This window comes from Cyprinodon tularosa, unplaced genomic scaffold (genome assembly GCF_016077235.1).
Source record: "Cyprinodon tularosa strain WSP-4 unplaced genomic scaffold, ASM1607723v1 ctg644, whole genome shotgun sequence".
Taxonomy (NCBI): domain Eukaryota; kingdom Metazoa; phylum Chordata; class Actinopteri; order Cyprinodontiformes; family Cyprinodontidae; genus Cyprinodon; species Cyprinodon tularosa.
In genome coordinates, this window is record NW_024039390.1 from 434,282 (window position 1) to 455,562 (window position 21,281).

At 38.4% G+C, this 21,281-nt stretch overlaps 1 protein-coding gene across 1 annotated transcript in view; it reads right to left on the reverse strand.

Annotated features, from left to right (window-relative positions):
- Positions 1-287: 287 nt before the first annotated feature.
- The window catches only part of si:ch211-266k8.4 (TBC1 domain family member 10B), a 91,638-nt gene continuing 70,644 nt past the window's right edge, over positions 288-21,281 (reverse strand). Inside the window, exons 13-15 of the mRNA XM_038308703.1 lie at positions 18,868-18,995; positions 14,289-14,573; positions 288-441 (exon numbers count right to left, since the gene is read on the reverse strand). Coding sequence (XP_038164631.1) covers positions 375-441; positions 14,289-14,573; positions 18,868-18,995 — 480 coding nt within the window. The 3' untranslated portion in view covers positions 288-374. The remainder of the gene's footprint in view (positions 442-14,288; positions 14,574-18,867; positions 18,996-21,281) is intronic.

Here is a 21,281-nt window from a genome sequence, read left to right on the forward strand (position 1 = left end):
ACAGTAGTGCTAATTCACAACAAGTTATTTCAGAGCACTTTAAGGAGACAATTCAATAAACTCCTACCCTCACATTGGTAACAGGAAAGGCTATTTGGCTGAACCTGCTGTCATTAACACTTATTTATGTTAAAATAACTTTTGAGTTATAGTGAAGTTTTTTAAAAACTATGTTAGTGACAATAATTACACTCGCATTTAAAAATGAAATCCTAAAACAGGGCTGACACCCTGTTACTTAAAACATGATGAAAAGTATCACTTAAGATGGAAAATAAAAACACAAGACCATTAAAAATATGTTTTATTTAATATTTGAAAAAGTTAAAAAAAGAAATGAGTTTTAGACGGCAACATTCCTTAGCTCTTTGTTTTTAAATCAGCTTTGATTCTCTGATGTTGCTGAAGGGCACACTGGTCTGATGTCTGGATGACAACTCTCTGAAAAATAAAACAGAAGAGATAAACTTCTTATTCAGTTAAAATGAACATTGCTGTTTCACTGTGTTTCATAAAGTCAGAGCAGCTGTTTAGCAGGAACTTCTTTAAACATTCCTCTGCTGATGAGCTGCCCCTGCTCCAAACCCCATAGAAATGTGTTAGAAAATATGAGACATCATTTAGATCGGAGCTCTTCAACAGGGAGTCCGCGACCCCGAGGGGGTCCACGGAGGTACTCCATGGGGGTCGCAAAAGTTTTGGTTAATTAGACTGTTTTTTATATTCCCCCCGCAATTTTTTTCCACCAATTGAAATGTCTTTAAATCCATATTAGCATTAATTCAACAGACTGTAGTAAACAGATAAATGGAGGCAGAAGATGTCTTTCAGTCATCAATGCTCACATTCAGCGACACACAGGAGCTCTTTCAATCTGGACACCGTTTCATTCACAACACCTGTCCCATCAACCAGGAATAAAATTCAGAAATACTTTAATAATCCCAGGAAATTACTTTTCATTATTCCATATGTAATAGAGTGACTATAGTACCAGTTTGATAGAACGCAATTTCATACAATATATATAATTAGGGGGTCTCCGCTCCATCTCACCATCAGTTTGGGGGTCCTTGGCCTGGAAAACGTTGAAGACCCCTGATTTAGATGACACACTGCACCCATTTAACTTATTCCTATTCACAAACTCATAACCTTTTTATCAGAGCAGTTCCACTGTGCGATGTGTTTGAAAAAGTGAAACCATCAAAATGAAACCATCTAATATACAACCAAAAAACAAACAAACTACAAAGTAGATTAGATAAAGAGCAGGAATGTACGACAAAGTTTAATAACTACTTTGCTGTACTGCTGTACTTTGCAACCGCTCCCAGGGGGATAGGTTACTCGCAGAGGATGTGGCTTTGAAGTACTGCTTCCACATCCAGTGCAACTGCGGCGTTGTGCTAGATTTGACTGCAGACATTTTGAGTGTCAGGGGCCGCCAGTTTACATGAGAAGTCTGTTGTGGACGTGCATTAAATCAAGTCCAGTGATACTTTTTTCACCATCTGGGGCAGTGGAGGCCTAGTGGTTAGGGCATAGAGCTTGGAATCCTTACATTCTGAGTTTTAGCTCCACTCGCATAGACTGCCACTCTGGGTCTCTGAGCAAAGACCCTTAACCCCACACTACTCCCCGGGTGCTGCACGATGGCAGCCCACTGCTCCCCAAGGGGATGGGTTAAATGCAGAGCTAAATTTCTTCAATGTGAGATCAATAAAGTTCAATTATCATTATAGCAATTGTTTAAGTGCTTCAAGCATCGGGCATTATGAGTTTTTAAGATAATCAGTTGCTAATTTGGGAAAATCTGAAATTTAGCAGCTAGAAGCCATGCATCAAATAATCCAGGAGCTGTCAGGGAGGATCGATGCTTCCAAGCAGTGATTTCTGCTCAAATCCTTGAGGACCGGTGTCCTGCAACTTTTCTTGTTTCGTTTTGCTCTGAATCAATTAGCCATTCTAGCTCATATTGGACTCAGGTGTATTGAAACAGAGACATCTAGAAGTTGTAGAACATCTGGCCCATGAGGATCCCCGGCCCAAGTGTACACACCAAGTTTACGCAAAAAGCCAAGACAGTGCTCTGATCGCTCCACCATATTATTTTCTTACTGTACTCTGGCAAAACAGTTTATAAATAAGACCTACATTAACCTACAATATCAACACTTGCTGGTGGAAAAGGTTTGATTTTATATTCTGGTACTTGCATTTTTTGAACACATATTCATATTCACTACCACGCGTTACAAATGGTAGAGGGAAATCCCAGAGAGCCTGATCCCGGAGGTAGCCATCAATGGATTCCCAGTGACATCCAAAAAGCTTCTGATGGGTGTTGAAAACAGATTTGATGTGAATGCAGCATTAGAAGGCTGCAAAGTTAGTTTCCAAACCTTTTTGGATTAAAAGGTTTTTCAGAGTAAAATTTCTGGATTGGGTTTTTCTTTATTTTTATTTACAAAATATGTCCTTTGCAACAATATCGGCGAAAAATTTACTCCATATAAACTTTATCCCATTTTATGTAATTTAATAACTTTTTACTTGATGGGGTGTTTTACCTGGTGCCATGTATGCTATGATAAGAGCTCAGAAACACTGAGATAAAAGCATCAGGTTATTTACTGCAAACAATCAGATGAAACAATCAAACCATGGGTTGGGATCTGCTAACCTAAGCTAAGCTTGAACAAATATGATGGCAGGACAGAAAAGTGAGATAAAGAAGGAAAACCCACCTTAAGAGAGATTTATTTAGATTTTCTTTCCTTTTTTTTTAAATCAGCCAAGAACTTAGTGAAGTTATTTCCTTTGATTTAGGTTAGTGTTTCCTTCTTTGAACGGCTAATAATTTTCCCACCAAATGTCTTTCTGACAGCTTGGTGACAAGGTCTACCTTTCTGAAACTGAGACAAAAGACTCTGTCATACATCACCAACCTTTACAGCTCTACATCTCCCCCATCCTTACTTCTGCAGGTGTTGGCAGTACAGTATCAGATACAATCTAACATATGGGCAAAGGAAGTAGTGGGAAGTTACTAAAGCACTCTAGCGTGACAGTCTCTTTAAAACATGGGAGTTTTAGAGCAGGGTAACCATTAAGATCATTTTACATTCCTTTCCTCAGCTTAGTAAGAATGGTAAAGCTTTGGCTTTCAGTCAATAAACAGAAATATATTATCCAATTGTGCAGGTCACGCAACTTAAACCTTTTAGTAACTCAGACCTTTTAGTTTTCATCATATAAGCTTTACAATGAGAATATCAATGTACTACTTATGCTGTTTATAATGCACATAATGCATATGTTATTGCTCCCTAAATGAATCTGCTTTTTCTTTTTCTTTTCAAGACTTTGGTTTCGACTTGCTGAATGTCACTTGGACAATTTACATCCCTGAACGTATAAATCCCATCAGGGCTTTAAGTTCCAGTGATCTAGAGTTGTTTATTGTCCCACAATGAAAAACTGAAGGAGTCAGAGTCGTTTCTTCTGAGGCCCCAAGAATTTAAATCTCTGCTCTCTTCAAGTGGACAATTAAAAACGTATCTTTTTAAAGCTACTTTTGTGTAAACATTGAGTTTTTGTATGTATTTTGTTTGTTGAAGCACTTTGTTTTTATTATCTTAAAAGCTGCCATATAAATAATAATAAATACAATCTTCTGTGATTTTAAAATTAAGTTAATTAAATCTTGGTAAGTTTAGATGTTTGATTTAAAGCGCAATTAATACTAAAGAATTAGAGAGATGAACAACTATGACAAAAAGCCGACTGCATTTTAGTGAAATTATTCCAAATTGGCCTAAATTATAGTTTTCTGTCCAAGCTAAAAGATTTCCACCTGACTCATATCTCTGCTAGTTCTATATCTATTGTGGAGTGACATCAACGAACAACATATAAAGAAAAATAACAAAGTGTCAGATGTGTTGAGAATGGAGAACAAGAAAGTAATAAGAAAAACAACCATGTAAAAAAAGAAATACCTCTTTACTCCCTGCTCCCCGGAGGACATACAGTGTCCATTGTCCTTTTTTTCTCCAGGCTCCATTTCCTTTTATAACCTCTATGGTGTTAGTATTACAGCAATTGACTCTGACCTTTTACATCCCTTTTCCCCCACATTCCCTACACAGAATTTCAGTTGAACCAAATTTATTCAGCATGTTTGAAGATTTGAAACATCTTAAGACATGTTCTTTGGGAATATTTCCCAGTAATACCTTTTATATCTTCCAAAAGGAAATGACAAATTCTTTGTCACCATGGAAGAAAAATTTAACTGTAAATGAAATTGTAATTTACAGTCAACAAGCTGAATCAACCTTATGTGAACAGCTGCCATGAGGGGAGTTACCCCTTTCTCTTTAGCTTTCACACGGTTAGGTGTGGTTCCTTTATGGCTGAACAATTTTTCACTAAACTACATTTGTACATGTTAGCTTCGTTTACCTTTCATGAAAAATACAAAGGTGTGGACAAAAATGAACTACATTTCTGTATTCTGTTTAGGGCTGCAGCAATCAATTTTAGTCATCTGTTAATCGTTTTTTGTTTTGTTTTTTTAGATTAATTGATTAATCTAAAAAGAAGATACTTATAGAACTCACTGAAATTATCTATTGTAAATGCAGCTCGAATGAAACTACAAAAAATAAAATTCACTTAAATTTGTACATTTGTTTTGGTCTGTGTAACTTGCATAACAATGATGCACAGTGGCTAAAAGACCTAAGAGCTGACTGTGCTGAGGAAGTGGACAGCACCAGGCCCAGACATGATCCACACCTACTGGCTAAAGAAGCTGACTTCTCTCTATGAACGCCAAGCAGCGAAGACCTAGGAAGAACTAGCTGTTCAAGAGCAGGCCCCCCCCTCCAATGGCCTAACAGATAATGAAAGACTTCAAGAAGGGGACAGTGCCAAACAAATGTCTCTCCACAAAATGGAAGCTCCTACCAGGCATCATAGCAGCGAAGATCAGTGGCCACATGGATCAACACATGACAGAGGCACAGAAAGGCACTGGTAAAAACACCAGAGGAGCCAAACACCAACCGCTGGTTGACAGGTCACCTGAGACTGCTAAACCATGGTTGATTACAAGAAAGCCTATGGCTCAATACCACATACGGACCCTGGAATGCCTGAAGCTATACAAGATCAACAGCACTGGTGCTGTGGGAAACCACACGTGAGGCCAACTTCAAGCTGCTTGCATAGGCCTGAACCCCATCAGCCAAATAAAAACAATACTGGCAATGGATACAGACTCAAAAATATGGCCACTATCAGCCACCTCCTGTAAATGGATGACATCAAGCTGTATGCTAAGAGTGAACGAGACATTGACTCGCTGATCCACACCACCCGGATCAAACGGCAGGGACATTGGAATGTCATTCGTGCTGGAGAAATGTGACCGGATGGCGACAAGGAGAGGGAAGGTAAGCCACAAAGAGAGGATCACACTCCTAGAAGGGAGAGTAGCAGATGTAGAAGAGAGATACAAGTACCTCCATACAGAGAAAAATTAATCTCAACTAACAGTATAATTAGACCTCTATTTTGAGGCAGTTACTACTCTACAGAGTAAAATACAACTATGTATTGAGTGAAATGGTGTTGGAGTTGTTCTCACTTTATGCTAAATTGAGTAAATTTTAATCTAGTGGGGTAAAACATGAACTCTAGATAGAGTAGAAATAACTCTGAAAATTTATCTCTATGCTGGGAGTAAATTTCACTCTTTCGGACTGGGACCAAATATTGTCTTTTTTGGAGTAAAATTTTCCTCAAATTGAGTAAATTTTACTCTTCAAAATGTACTGTGTAATACCAAAGGCAAACGGCAATCACTAAGAGGCCAGAAGGAAAACTGCAACTGCTAAATACCTCCAAAGAGTAAGGAAAGTTCTCAGAAGTCAGCTCAATGGAAAGAACAAAATCCAGGGTATCAACAGATATTCCTTGCAAGTAATCAGACAACCTGCTGGGTAATAAGTTGGCCTGAGGAGGAAATTCAGGCCACTGATGTTAAAACACAGAAGCTACACACCATGCATGGAGGATTCCATCCAGTATCCACAGATACTAAGCGCACAATAACATGGTCGACAAACCAGGTTTTGAAAGCTTTGTCAGTGTAAGCTGGTCCCATATCTAGATAGATAATATAATCAGCAGCCCCATAGAGCTTTGTCACTAGAAAGAAGCTTTAAGTGCTGCAAGTTTCTTTGGTAGATGGCTGCATTGACTTTTCAGTACCAACATCAGACCCACTGAGCAAAAATTGGTTGAAAAGATATTGAAAAACATGACAGGATTTAAGTCCAAACAACATCTACATTTGGTTGAAAACGAAAAGGTGAAAAGCCGTAATTTTCAGATCGTTAAAAAGACGTTGCAATCGCAGTTTTTAACCTATTATTGGACTAAAGAGGGACAAAATCACACTGACCAAACACAGCCCAATTTTCAACGACTATTTCTGGACTAAATTAACCCTGACCAGATTTAGCCTAAAAACCAACGTCTAAATGAAGTCTGGTGTTTGGGGGGCAGGTCTTGCTGGCTATTGGAACACAAATTCAAGGAACATTGCTTCTGTGCTTTCCTTTTCATCCAAAATCTGGGGCCGTGGTTATTTATGTTTATGGATCATAATAACCACAAAACAAAAATAACCAAAAAAAATGGTGGTAAAACTTTAAGTTTGGTTTCCTCTGCCTTAAAACCTGGTTAATACTCAATGCATTGAACTGTTTGCACCAACAGTGAGCCAGTAGTATTATCACCAATACCAGCAGACATGATAAAGTATGTACAACTGTCCTGACTGCTTTGGTCCATTACTGAAGTGTGGTCTGCGCTAGCTTTTTAAGCCTACTTCCTGTTTATTAAAGCTGAATGTAACTTATATGACGGTGCTTTGAATTACAAAACTAATGAAAGTTTTTTGACAACATTTTAAAGATTCACCAACATTTGCATTATTTTTGAATGGAAACATGGATACAAACAGAAAAAGAAAAAAGTCAGAGAACGTTTACCCTGTGCTTTTATATAATGTTTCCAAATTCAAATGACTAAAATATACAGAGTAAAACTTTCTGAATTCGGTAGAAAAATATTTTGATTTTTGTTGTTACAATATTACCATTTCTTCAAATGTACCAGTATAGGAGAATTGAGTTGACGAATGTTATATATCTCCATCTCATGCTCTGTCAGATTGACCGTTTGCCTAAAATGCTGGAGGCACAGGCTTTGATCAAACAAACACCAAGGTGTGGGATATCAGTGTTCCCTGCAGAGTCTGACTGCTAACACTGTGAGAAAAATTAGCACTGCTGAAGCCGGCTGAAACACACACCAAGCAACAGCAGGGAATCGCTGGGAATCTGGAATAATTTCACAAATGCAAGGACTAAATTGGTGTATGGTGTCGAGGGAATAGTAATCTAAAGACATGAGGGGTGAGCCAGAGCATTTGGCGAAGAGGCACATTTGACAAAAACTTGAGCCATAATGACCCCATAATGATATTATCAATCAAAGCGATCATATTTCAAAGCAGCTAAGTGTGGCATCATTATCGATCTTCTCAAGCTTTTAGATTGAACAATGGGAGGCTGAGGAAGTGCAATGGGCCTCTTGTATTTTAAAGCACGTTAAACACAATTTTGTGAAGAAAAGATAAAGCAGTTGCTTTTAGCATAGAGGAGAAGCAGAGCTGATGAAGATGGTTTAAACTTTCACATTTCTTTTGAGTTCCGTTCTGTTTTAAAAATGATCTCTTATCAAACTATGATCTATGACAAAACGAGCAGGCTGATTGTTTTAGTTCTCATCTTAAAATCAATTTACTCAGTCTCATCTTGGCCACACATGGACCAGACTCTGGGCCCCGTTTGGTTGTATTCTTCTACTTCCATAGGGCTTTGACACAGAACAGAAACCAACAACCCGAGAATTCCGGCCTTCCACTGTAACTTTATTGACTCGGTATAATTTGCTATAAGTAGCAGCATTGTGACTACTTTCCAGCAGCACTGTGATAATTAAAGTGATGCTTGATTGCTTTGGTTTTGTGTTGCTGTGTCGCTTTGTCTCCCTCAGCATCAAACACGTCCACTGTTTCCACTGCTGCTAAGTTTCTTTGCATACAATTTGTCCCGGCTGTGTTTGATCGCTCATCCATCCTGTATCCTGACAACCTTGTTACACAACACCTGCATTCATGCAGTTCACCTCACAGCGACATGAGTGCTGCGCAGACATGGAGTGAACTTTGCTCCATCATTGTAGCAAAGAACACATTTTGTAAATGGAAATAAGAGAACTTTGAAAAATGTTTTTGAAGTAACGTTTTCATTTTCTCAGAATTTTTTTATTAAAATTTTTTCCAAATACGTTTCTTTGCAGATTGTATGTTGCCATTTTTTTGTCTGTTTTTCAGATTGCGTTTTAGTTATAGGGTTCTTTTCAAACTGCATTGTATCGATCACTGCCTCTTTGTTTCTAAGGGCGGGATTTCCTCAGCAGTGAGGAGCAGAAATGCTGTTCTATTGGTCTTATTGCACTTCCACAACAACAATTTATTGGTCAATGTGTGCAGGAAGAGCGAGGGTTTGTATTGATCTTGAAGAATGTGATATGTGAAATGCAATTTGAAAACAATGCAATTTGTAGAACTCAATCTGAAAACTATATATAAGTGTGAAATCTTTAAATTTAGAAAAAAATGTATTTTCTGTTCTTAAAATGTTTCTTAAAGTTTATTTTCTGCATTTCATTTCGTCAATCTTTAAGAATATAAAAAACACATGTATATGTATTCATTTCATTAAACTTGACATCCGTTGCATGAAGCATAAACAACACAAAAGCAAAAGACCAAGTGTGCAGAAGTCAATAAAACATGCGTATACAACCAGATGCCCCAGGTGGGAGGAGAAGAGAAGTGAGTACAGGATGTGATAGTGGCTCCCACGCTGCTGAGCATACGACCCACAACACAGGAGGATCAGATGACAAGCCTCAGCCGACAAACACACGCCAAGCCATGCACTTCTTTTTTTTTTCCAGCTTGTTCCCTTCTGGCAAATAGCTAACTGCATGTGCTGTGCAGCTATTTTATGGGAAAATTCTGCCGAATTAGTCTAAGCTTCTGCATTTGAATCACTGTTCTTATAATTAGGAAGAAGACTGCTGTTATGAATGCAGCCGACCTAGAATATAGATGTAACCCACTATACTACCTCAGGTGGTTTAAACAATTTGCCAACATCTTTTATATAAATAACTATTATCATTAATCCTTCTAAATAGAGCTGGGCGATATGGCGATATATATCGTGAGGACGAGAGAAACATGTCTATCGTATATACATGGTATATCGTGATATATATCGTTATCGTGATATAAAATAATCCATATCGTGATATAGTTTTTTTCCATATCGCCCAGCCCTACTTCTAAATGTTCTGAAAACTCATCTAGTTTAAATTTTGATTAACATACAGAGCTAGTTTACAATGATTTAAAATTCCTTCTGACAACATTAAACCTTAAAAAAGGGCTTATATAGTAAACATTAACTAACCTTTTGCAATGAGAATACAGTATGTGTTTTAGTATAGAACAACGTGTTCAAATGTGACTGCCAGATAACTGGTCGAGCTAGTTCCTTGGCACTTTGTCAGTTCTCTTAAGTTATGAGTTTATTACCTTAAATGAAAGGTTTCCTACTTCATGTTTGATGAAAAAATTTCTTGACAGAAGACAGACGAATGTAAACACTGTCAAAACTTACTTCTCATGAAGTGAAGGTAATCATATTTTCCATTGGGACACTTTTTTATGCAGCTCCATTTTCACTTAAGTAAGCCACAAATTTGGTTAGAAATTGTTGCCAGAAAATCGTCATGGTAGAACGAGTCATTTTCCGTGAACTCTCAGGGTGGAGGTTCGTGGAAGAAGGCAAAGCTTTTTGGACTGGTGGGATTTTCTTCATCTTACTTGTCAGCAATCTTTGTTTAAGTTTTAAATTTTTAAATTTTTATTTTTTTAATTTTTTCAGTAAGACAGAGGGAGGCAGTCCTAGTCTGAGTCCTGACCAATTTGGTCAGGTATACTTTGTTTTTAAATACAATTCTTTTTTTAGGTGGTCTTGAAGCTAAAAAAAACATTACAAGTTGAAATTTATTTTGTAAATGTTTTATTTTTTTATTTTTTTAAGAATACTTGTTTACTTCAGTGTCATTTAGCTTATACTATACGATCCAGGTGTTTTATTTCCAGTCAGAAAACCTAAAATAGACCAAAGTTCCACCTTAAAAAGCAGCAACTCTGAAGCCATGGTCAGCATGAAACAGTTATTCAGGTTCTGTGCTCTCACAGTTCTTCTAAATCTTGTTAGTTGTCCCTTTTCCATGACCAAAATCAAAAACCTGCCAAAGAAAATAATTATTCAGCCCAATAAGAAATCTTTATTTCCTGACAAAAAGTTGCTCTCTTAATCAGCGATCCTACCTAAGATTAGTGTTGCGCCGATGCCATTTTTTGGCCCCGATACCGATACCCGATACCTGGCTGTGCAGTATCGGCCGATACCATAATAATGTAAAATAATTGCTTTCATGTCAAGCTGCTGCCTACCTTTGTGGAGCAGGAAAAAATCTAAAACAAAGTGAATCCAGTAGAACTTTTTATTGCCCATATGGAATGGGTGACAATAGTCGAAGAAACTTTTGGCTCTCAAAATGGTATCAGTGCCCCATTGGTTGGTACTCGCCGATACGATACCACCATTTTAGGGCAGTATCGGGGCCCTGTCCGATACTGGTATCGGTATCAGTGCAACAGTACCTAAGATTGAACGATTTGCATGTTATCCCTAAGTAGACTGCGGCTCAGAAGTGCTGTGAGGCAGAGGTCATGATTCTTGCAAGGCTAAAGGCACCTTTTTGGTGAATACAGGGAAGTGAGCGAGGGACTGCTAAATGATTCATAATTCGTTGTCCTCCTTTAGCATAAACACAGGCCAGCCTCATCCCCCTCTCTTCCCCCTTACAGTCCGACCTACTGCTGTCCACTTCTGGGAAATCTGTAACTATACAGATAAGCTGCAGAAAAACATGGCGACCAAGCAACAGCTCCTACCGGTGAGGGTAGAGACCTTCTCTGATTTAGCTGCCGAACATCACCACAATCAAAACACTGAAAAAACTGGAAAAAAAAGGCCGTCGCTCATCAATGGCATGGAGAGACTTGGAGAGAAAAAGATGTAAACTGCGTTGCTCTCTACTTCCTTGTGAAGTGTGGTGTTGTGAGCTTGACGTTTGTGCTCCGAGAATCAGAGAAAGGTACATGGGGTATAGAAGCTGCAGTCGCTGTGACAGGCAGCTCATTTTTGGACGGATTGTACATGCGTCAAGCATAACTCAACCTTAAACCAGCAAAACCAGCCCCCGGCCAAACGCCGCCTCTCCCCTGTTCTGTCTCTCTCTGCGCAATGGACCTCTCCGATCTCCTGCAGTGGACCCTTTCCTCCAGGGGACATGGCAGCCAGCCTCAGTCCGGTCTCTGCCAGGGTTCTTGCTCTGATTGCCCTGCTGCTTCAGACTGAGCTCCAGATACGCCGTCTAACCTTCAGCTCCACCAAAAGCAGCTCTGATCCAGTCAGAGCTCCTGGACTCCCCGAAATGGGAGAATCTCTGAAGGCTCTGATGGACCAATTGATGCCAACGGCTTTGTCCTGCTTTCCAAAGTAAATAAAGCACCGCAACTATCGTTGCAAAGCTAAAGTCCGCCATGTTGAGGGGAAACTGACAACCAGCTGATTTAGATGATGGAGCCTGTCGCCTGCTGGACGGATTCACCCGCTGTGCTGATTGCTTTCACTCACCAGGCGAATTTCGGGTGAAATGCCAGGCAAACAAAAAGACACGAAACTACTGATTTTTTTAACTTTTCACTCTCAGTTTGAACTCCATTTCAGCGACTAAGCCCCAAAAATGAGCTTTAAATATGGAGGGTGTCAAAAGTAAACCGCTGACTCTCCCATCCAGGCCTCATAACTGCTTACGTATCAATGATGAAAGTCAAAATATGAAAGCAGCTGGACAACACTTTGAGAGACAAAGTTCCTTTTCTAGAAAACTGATTTATTCATAAAGCACTTTTAAAAGCAGAACACTTTTTACTTTATTTTGTAAGATGAAATGACTGGAGCTCTACTATGCCTTCTTTCTTAAATATACTAATCACTCCGTTGCACAGAGTTCATTGACTTCACATTAGTTATGGATTTAGCCTCTAATTATTATATAATTATTATAATCTGTAATCATAATCCCTCATAAAGAAATTCCCAGGAATGGAAATGATCTACCAGCTGAAGTTGCTTGCATCATGAATCATTTGAAAGTTAAAAACATTTTGCCTGTTGGATCTGGTCATGCAGTGTTGTTTACTTCCTGGAAAATTATTTGACGGAACGCAATGTTCACAAGGCGGGGAACTAATAAACAGGAAAATACTAGTTATTTTTAGTGCTAAGCTGTTCACGCCCCAGTCTGATGTAAAACCGCTTTTTCCCTTTACGCAGTCTGTCACTCACAAATTTATTTCATATTTGAAAATCTACAAGCACAGCAATTTGCTTCTGGCTCTTACTGTACATCCTCTGTCTTTACAAACAGGTTTAGCCACGCATTCTTTGGAATGGGCCATGACAGAACATTTCTGCCAAGAAGGTATTCAACAGATTTAATGCATCTGTCTCGCTTTTTTAATTGATTTATCCCTTTTGTTGAGCACTTTGGTAAGTAGCAGCTGCTTTAAAGAGCTTTATAGGTAAAGCTTTGGTGGCCTGGCTATGAGTGACTCCTTAAACAATATCTATATAATAATTCCATGATTGGGAATGCTCAGTTATGCTATATGAAACTATGGCACTAACAATTTGCAATAATATACAAGTTAGGAATTTGAAAAACCTTTAATTTGGACCCTTTTTCTTTTGATTTTTTAAAGACATTAAAGTTTTGGTTCTATGGGGTGGATTTTGTTCCATTATTGTCTGAGGCTGAGAACATCTTTCGTAAATAGAAAAAAAAAAAATAAAAGTCTGAATAAAAAATTGAGCTCTACAAAAAACGTGTTGATCAAAAACCTTGCTGTGCTCTGAGATATATATATATATATATATATATATATATATATATATATATATATATATATATATAAAAGGATGATTTAAAATCTGAGAAAGAGTCAGGCTACCATCAAAACCATTCTTTGATAAAGAAGTTTAAGTCTGGATGCATTTTACTTTTTCAAATTTCCATTTTTAAACAGGTTGCCTTACAACCATAATGCAAGAGAAATCGCTCCATACAGTTTTTACACATACAGTTCTGATAGGAGAGAAAAGTTAAATACATCGAGTATTTTGGAGTCTAGAAAAAGTCATATAAACACCTAGCAACAGAATATGTCAGTCTGGTAAAGGGACCAACGCCCCTGTTAGCAGCTGCTCAGTTGATTGTGTGAAACCTAATAGCTGTGATGTGGTTTGTTCTTCTTACCAGAAAGACTTTAACTCTGACCACAGCTTTCTATTACATCCGTCATCCGTCAATAAAAAGGGTTTCATTTGGAAGGTTTGATCTTTTTATTGCCCATTTGGTTTCCTCCTCTTGTAAGCTGGAGCAGTTTGGCAAATCAATAATATTAAGAGTTAAACCAGGCAATACTGGCATTTTGATTAAACAATGATTTTGTGACGCGTCAAAAAATCCTAGCTTTTAAGAAGCTTCTTCAAACATATATTTCAGTAGAAGATATATTTTTCTGTATGGTCTGAGGAAATTATAAACAAGGTTCCGGTCTGTAGCATATGGTCTGTGATCATAGCAGAATGCAGTAATTTACTCTGCATTCATTATTCATAGGGTAAATAACTTGTCTCCCACTGAGGTAAGGTTAGATTTGCAAGGTCAGCTCCTACATTGTTTCCCAGAGTTGGGGAATAAAATTAGTTTTTAGGTCTTTGGAACAAAATGTTTGGTGTTCATTATATGGTGTCCATTATAATAGAATAAAACATTGGGATGGGGTGAAATCTAAGGGCACTTGGTTTGTTTATTATGCAGCTGCTACTTTTCTTCTTATACTTAGTTTTTATTTTCATACCTGAAACAACATTTAAATAAATAACATAAAGAGTTCCCATCTGTGTCAAATCATGTGATGATCTTACCTGATGAGAGCCGTATTGGGCGTTTCCTGAGGTTCTCCACTCTGAGAGGCACCGGTGGATTGGAGACTTGGATTAGAGGGGGAGAAAGCTCGAGGCAGGGTGGAGGAGCGGCGGGATGCACGGGGAACCAGGGTGGTGGAAGGATTCTGGACAGGGGAAGTTTTCCCGTTTCGAAAAACGTGATGGGACTTCACTCTGGCGTGATGAACAATGCTGCGGTTGCTACGGCGATGAGTCATCTTCCCAGCAGACCCTGTACCCGATCTCTTAATGGTTGGTTCACATCTTTAAACAGAAGCACAGAGAAGATTGTTTACATAACTTCCCAATATTTGCTCACCAACAGAAAGACACCAGGCAGGAGAAACGCATCGAATACTGGATAATTAATGTAATAATGTGGAACAGCTTTTTATTAGTAAAAGTCAACTATAACTTTAATAAAAATACCTTTAGTGAAAGTCTAATAACATCAAATCAAAAGGGAAAATGTTCAAATAGGTTAGAATCAGTAGTTTACAAATAGATAAGGAAGCCAGGTCCAAAGTCGGTCCTGGAGGTTTAAGAGGTTTCCTGCTTCAGTAAAGCTGGTTTCAGATGTACTGAAGCTGAGAAACATTGGAGACCTGCAGGATTTTGGGCCTCGAGGACCAACTTATAACAAGCCTGGAATGGAGAGTGTTAGACCAAATTTTACATCATCATTTCTGATCTGGGTAGAATAGGAAAGAGGAAAAAGCTGTCAGCCGTCCACCTTTTAAATTTAGCTGAAAATGTGTTGTCTGTACTGAGGAGTTTAAAACAAGAACAATCTTGCACAGTCTGTTGCAGTGGAGGACCACCTGTACTCTTTGTTCAGTGAGAGGCAAGAGAAACATCAAAAACAGAAAAAGTAGAAATAACTAGAAGAAAACAAGAGTTTTCATCAGCTCAACCAGTCTCAGTCAGTTTTTGTTGTCCTACCCTGCATGACTAAAATAAGTACAGGTTTATTTATATAACACCTTTTCACAGACATTGGGGTCACAAAGTGCTTTAGAAAAATGCAGAATCAAAAGAAAAAAAACAATAAAAAAACACGGATGTTGAAGAGGCATGTCAGCTATGACAGCCCAACAACATTCAGAGCTCTAAACTCAGGACGGCTCTCATCCATCCTCAAAGCCTTTGCTGCCATGGAGTTTTTTGACCAACTCAGTGACCGCATCCTAACTCCTATAATGAATTTCTCCTGTTGGTCTTGTTTGCATAAATGGTGGCTTAAAATTTGTTAAAATGCAAACATAAAAGTCCTAAAATAAATCTGACCTACTGGTTGAATTTGCTTCCTGCCCCACAGTCTTTCTGATAAACAAATTAAACAAATATTCTCTCACTTCCACAGTAGTATATTTTAAGACTTTTGTGTTTTGTGTGTGAATTTCTGAAAAGACCCGCACTCTCCACTTAAAAAGAAATGCACATGCACAACCCTGTAACCGCTCCTGAGAGGGAACGTCTATTAAACGTATGCGAGAGCGTGCACTAGAGCTGGGCGATATGGCGATATATATCGTGAGGACGAGAGAAACATGTCTATCGTGACCTTTCTCCTCTATTTTTTCTATCGTGATAAACTTTTTTATTATTACTGCTAATATACATTTTAATATAATTTGTTAATATAACATTTTGCGTTTTTGCTATGCAAACTCTAAGTGTATATAACGAAAAAAAAAGAGAATAAAAAGATAATGTGTAGAGAACGTGGTTTTGCGACACTACACCGCTTTACGTCACGCGGCTTTGCACCATACGTTTGCGACATTACTGACGGAGAGAGCCCGCGAAATTTCTTTCTGGCTTGAAAAAAAAATGAATGATGGACACCCAAGAAGATGTTACCACAGCAGCGGTTACAGAGTCCGAAACGGTTGCCAGGTCACAGACACAACAAACACCACTTTTGCCCAAAAGGGGAGGCAGCTCGGTTGTTTGGTTATATTTCGGATTTCAGCCATCTGATAAAGAACAAACGCAGCCGATATGTAAACTGTGCAGCAAAGCCGTTCCAGCGGCTGATGCAAATACTTCCGGCCTCTTTTACCACCTGAAGAAAAATCATGAACAAGAACACGGGAAACTACAACCACTCCGATCAAAACAAACAAGGGATGAAAATACAGGAAGCACTGGAAAGAAATTCTCACAGCCGAAGCTTAAGGAAGCATTCGCCCAAGGATCACAATATGAGAAGACGTCTCAGCGACACAAGCAGATCACAGGTGCTATTTCAAGCTATATCTGTAAAGGCATGGCCCCCGTTTACATAGTCGAGAAAGACAGCTTTCGGGACCTCGTCCGTACACTCGATCCCAGATATGTGATGCCTAGTCGAAAACATTTCAGTAAAGTGGAGCTGCCTGGCTTATATGCTAGTTGTCGGGCTGAAGTGGAGAGAGAGGTACGCAGTGGTGCGACGCATTATGCGTTGACTACAGACATGTGGATGAGTAGAGCAACACAGCCTTATATGAGTCTCACCATCCATTTCATCAAGGACTGGACCCTCCTAGTGGAAAACAAGGTAAGTGAAAGACAAGAGAAAAACCTGGCCTTGGAATTTTATAAAATGTCAATAACAAACAAATATTAAATGATTAATTACTGCAGCGCAATAGCCAAGATTCTATACTGTTCACTGTCATGGCCGCAAATTGCATAACTGGTGTTCTTGGTTGGGGTTGGGATTCTCATATTAGGAAACAAGATGATGGGTAAAAAATAGGCGATGAAAGATTTTTTTCAACCCTGTCCATCTGACGGACTATGAAAACATAAAATGCAACATCAGTTGTGGTATATCGTGATATATATCGTTATCGTGATATAAAATAATCCATATCGTGATATAGTTTTTTTTCCATATCGCCCAGCCCTAGCGTGCACAAGCCCCTTTCTCTTCGTGCACGCTCTGTTTACAAGTTCCTGTTTGCATCACTCATACAGGCTTACTGTCCAAAAGAAGATTTGCAATTTTTCCACTGTCAGCCTCACCACCGGTAAGTGAAAATGGGGACAAGCACGTAGGACGGCCTTACGTAAACACATCCCCAGAATGATTGCTAATTAGATTATTTAGATGATCCACCCGTAAAAAGAACATCCTCCACTATGCCTTTAAAATACTACTGTTCTTTTTTCACATAACGAAAGCAGAGAGAAAACCATAGTGATAAACATAATTTTTAATTTTTTTATTTAGAGTTTTTTTGAGTGCAAAGCACCCAAAGCTTTTCCATCAACCAACATTTTAGAAACCCTCCCAGCGTACGGTCTAAGTCCCCATCATCCTTCCAAACACTGAAGCAAGATACACAGGAGATTGTCTGTTTCTTTTCTCTGGTCTAAAGCTAATTTGCTACACAATTACAATAATCCCTGTTGTGACCTCTGATGACCCACTGCATGCTTCAAATAACCTGATCCACTTGACACAAAGAGCAAAGCTGCAAGGAATTACAAGTATGCTTGAAACATGGGTGCAAACACGTGCATAGGACAGAGCGGGCGCAGACAGTTAAACAGACCAACGACCAGCAAGGGCCTGATGGTTTCTAGCATGAGCCGTGTGATGATAGGACAAAGGAAACAACATTACAATGAGAGGATTAGAGGACTATTGAGAAATTCCGAATGCTGCTGGAAAAGGAGCCGAATTATCGCAAAGAAACGAGACAGGAAGACTTCCTTGCATAGTAGAAATATTTAACATTACTGGAAGAGTTTCATGCAGACATAAATATGGTGTTCATGAGCATTTCAACATTGGTTCAAATGCATCTACTTGTACAATCAGCCTGATTTGCAAAAAAAAGTGAGATTCATTAAGAAGGACTCAGAAAAATGTTAAAATAAAAAAGGAGCCTAAAACAACAGATTTTAATAACTGGTTTGTTCAAAGTCTGTTCTTATATTTTAAGCACATTTAAATTCCAAGTAGGATTCCTTTTTTATTAATAAAGAAAAAAAAAACTATTAACCCAAATAAGGAAAGGCCTTTGTGATGCCTTTCAGTTCAACTTTAAAGATGAGCAAACTGCTGTTAAAATCAAATGATACCCCTTAACTCAGATTGAATCTTAGTTGAGACTTCAGAGAAAATATGATTTACAGGCCAGATAGCTGCAGGGAAACATCCCACATTGCCAGAATCTGGGACTGAGCTTCTTCAAGCAGAAAAAAGAAAGGTTATCGTGAAAGGTGAGACAGTCCTATATAAATTACTGCTGGAGCTGGGAAAGGGATCATAAAATGTTAAGAACATGATTTATTGTATCATAAAAAAAAATAATGACAATGCACCTCAGAAAGGTTTAGTTTAGGTTTCAGCTGCTTGATGACTCTTGCTGAGTCCATATTTTTTTACAGTAGATATCGACACTCGTAGAAAAAAAAAACAGGAATCTGCTCGTATTAATAAGAATATGCAGCGGCTGAACCCAAAGATAATTAAAAGGATGTTTTATGGGATCTTTTTGGAAATGGATTACAGCAGGTTTGTTTGTATTTTTTCATGCTTGATATAGTTTGTTCTAACCTTTCAGTTTTCTCACTACCAGCAGGTTTTTTCCCAGTAGCAGGAGGTGAGGACATGCCACCGCTGCCCCCTTGTCCTTCAGCTTGGTGGCCACTACCTCTCTGCTTGCTTTGCCTTTTCATTCTTGCCTAGAAAATGAAAAAAAGCAAAAAATTGATTAGAAAATCTGGAATAAGTCCTTGTATGTCAGAGAAGAGATTATCGTCTATTCCATTCCAGCGGAGAGGCGTTTTTTCCTCAAAGTCAAATGGGTTTCTTGTAACTAAGTTTCCTGAGGAGTTTTTTTTTCTCTTGTCAAAAATAAACACAATTTACTTTAAAAATGATCTGACAATATATATTTATGACTTTCTGTGAGGGAGATGAAATTACATTGCTGTGGAATAAAAAGAAAAAAAACGTGAGACATTTCTGAGTTCGGTTAAGAGATATTCATGAATAGACAGCATGGTGAAGATGGAGAAACAGGAAAGTGGAAAAGCTTAAAGCAGGTTAGGTTATAAAAGAGAATCTAAGGCTTTGAATATCTCACAGCACAGTTCAATCCATCATCTAAAAAGAAAAAGGCCCACATGTTAAAATGTAACTTCCACCTAAACTCACAGGAGAATAAAACAGGTTTGGAGCAAAGCTAATCCTGCACATCTCTATAGAAACAACTTTCCCATTGGGAAGAAAGAAAGACAGCATCTTGCTGCGAGAATGCAGAAGCTGGTAAAATTGATGGGAGGATTGCTGTCCTGTACAGTAGTAGCCATACAAGATTTCCCCACTTTCCTTGATGGGCCCTTGGCTGGTCCCCTACAATTCCTTTTTAAACATCAATCTTTGTACTAAAATATTCTTTCTGTCATGGTTTGTGGAAATCAAGACCTAAAGAGAAGCGCCTTCTCCTGGTCCTGGGCAATTTTGAATGCCTGCTACTGTATATAGGGCCAAACAGGAAAATGTGAAATTTGACATTTAAATGACTTCCCTACGACTTTCACGTACATGAATCCCAGGTTTTACCAGTTAAAAGGTTTGAGTGCTGATTTTAGTCCTGCACTGAGTCGTAAATTTTCTGCTACCCATTGAGAATGAAACTTTATAATTAAGGGAATGGATACCTAAAGCTACAAAAAATGTACCTGGCATTGATTGATATCATGTAGAAATCAAATTAAACTACTCTTATAGATCTGGGAGGCTGCATGTAGAAAGTTTTTGCAAAAGGGAGGGACATTCAGTTCAATCCTTTGAACTGAATGTCTGGGTACCATCTTCTGATGTGTTTTTTGCCAATAAAATCAGCAGTAGCAGTAGGGCTGAAACAATTAATGGGATTAATCGTGATTAATCAATTACTGAAATAATTTTCAACTAATTTAGTAATCGATTAATTGTTAACTGGAGAATAGAGACTTTAAAACATACCTTTAGCTGACAGGGCAACCCACTTAGAGCAGCAATTATACAAAAATTGTAAAAGAAAATATATCAACATTTTGCATATAAGAGGAAAATCATTTCCATCTGTTAATATGCTCTATCAAGAACTCCACAAGTGGAAAAGTTTTAAATTCACCTGGTTTAATATAGCAAAAAGTCTGTTTTAAGGAACCTTTGGCTATCTGATTATTAATCGATTAATCGATTTGCAAAATAATCTTTAGTTGCAGCCCTAAGTAGCAGCTTGATTTCTTTAACAACTAGTGGAGTTAACTGATAAATTAAGCTGTTACAAATCCGGTTGAGGGAACATTCAAACATCTCCCCATCCACAAAGGTAAAGATTGTATCCTTTTGGTTGTTTTTCAAAGAAATAGAGGCTATTCCAGATTAAACCAGTGCAGCCATGTTTACTTTGTTTCAGCCTTCCTCTTTCGGTTGATGCATTGACGTCATACACTGCATTTCGTTGGTCTGAAACATTTCTGTATTGATCCCAACGCACCTGTTGGTTTCTGGCAAGATGTGTTTTCTGGAGTTTTTTAATTTACAAATCTCACGACAATGTATCTTGCTTAAAAGGTAGAGAAAATACAAATTCCTTTAGACTGAAAGCATATAGAAATGAGTGTCTGGTGTCTACGCTTTGACAACGAGTTGGGTCGCGCTCCTTTACTGCCTGGGCCAGCCAGAGTTTTAAATGGGGATAACTGCCTTTAAAATGGGTTGGTTCTCAGTTCTAGGCCAGATAATCCAAAAAATATGGATTTCCCGATTTGTCACCGGAGAAGTACTGACATTGGACTAAGAGGACCCAATTACTCTTTACAAACCACACAAGGGAAATATATCTCCCTGTTTATGAAGCCCGAGAATGGAGGCAGAATGGGTCATAAATCGGCGAGATTATCTCTCTATCTGCAGCAGCCTTTACCAATTTGTACATTCGGAATTCATCCAGTCTAAAGACAGATTTGTTCATT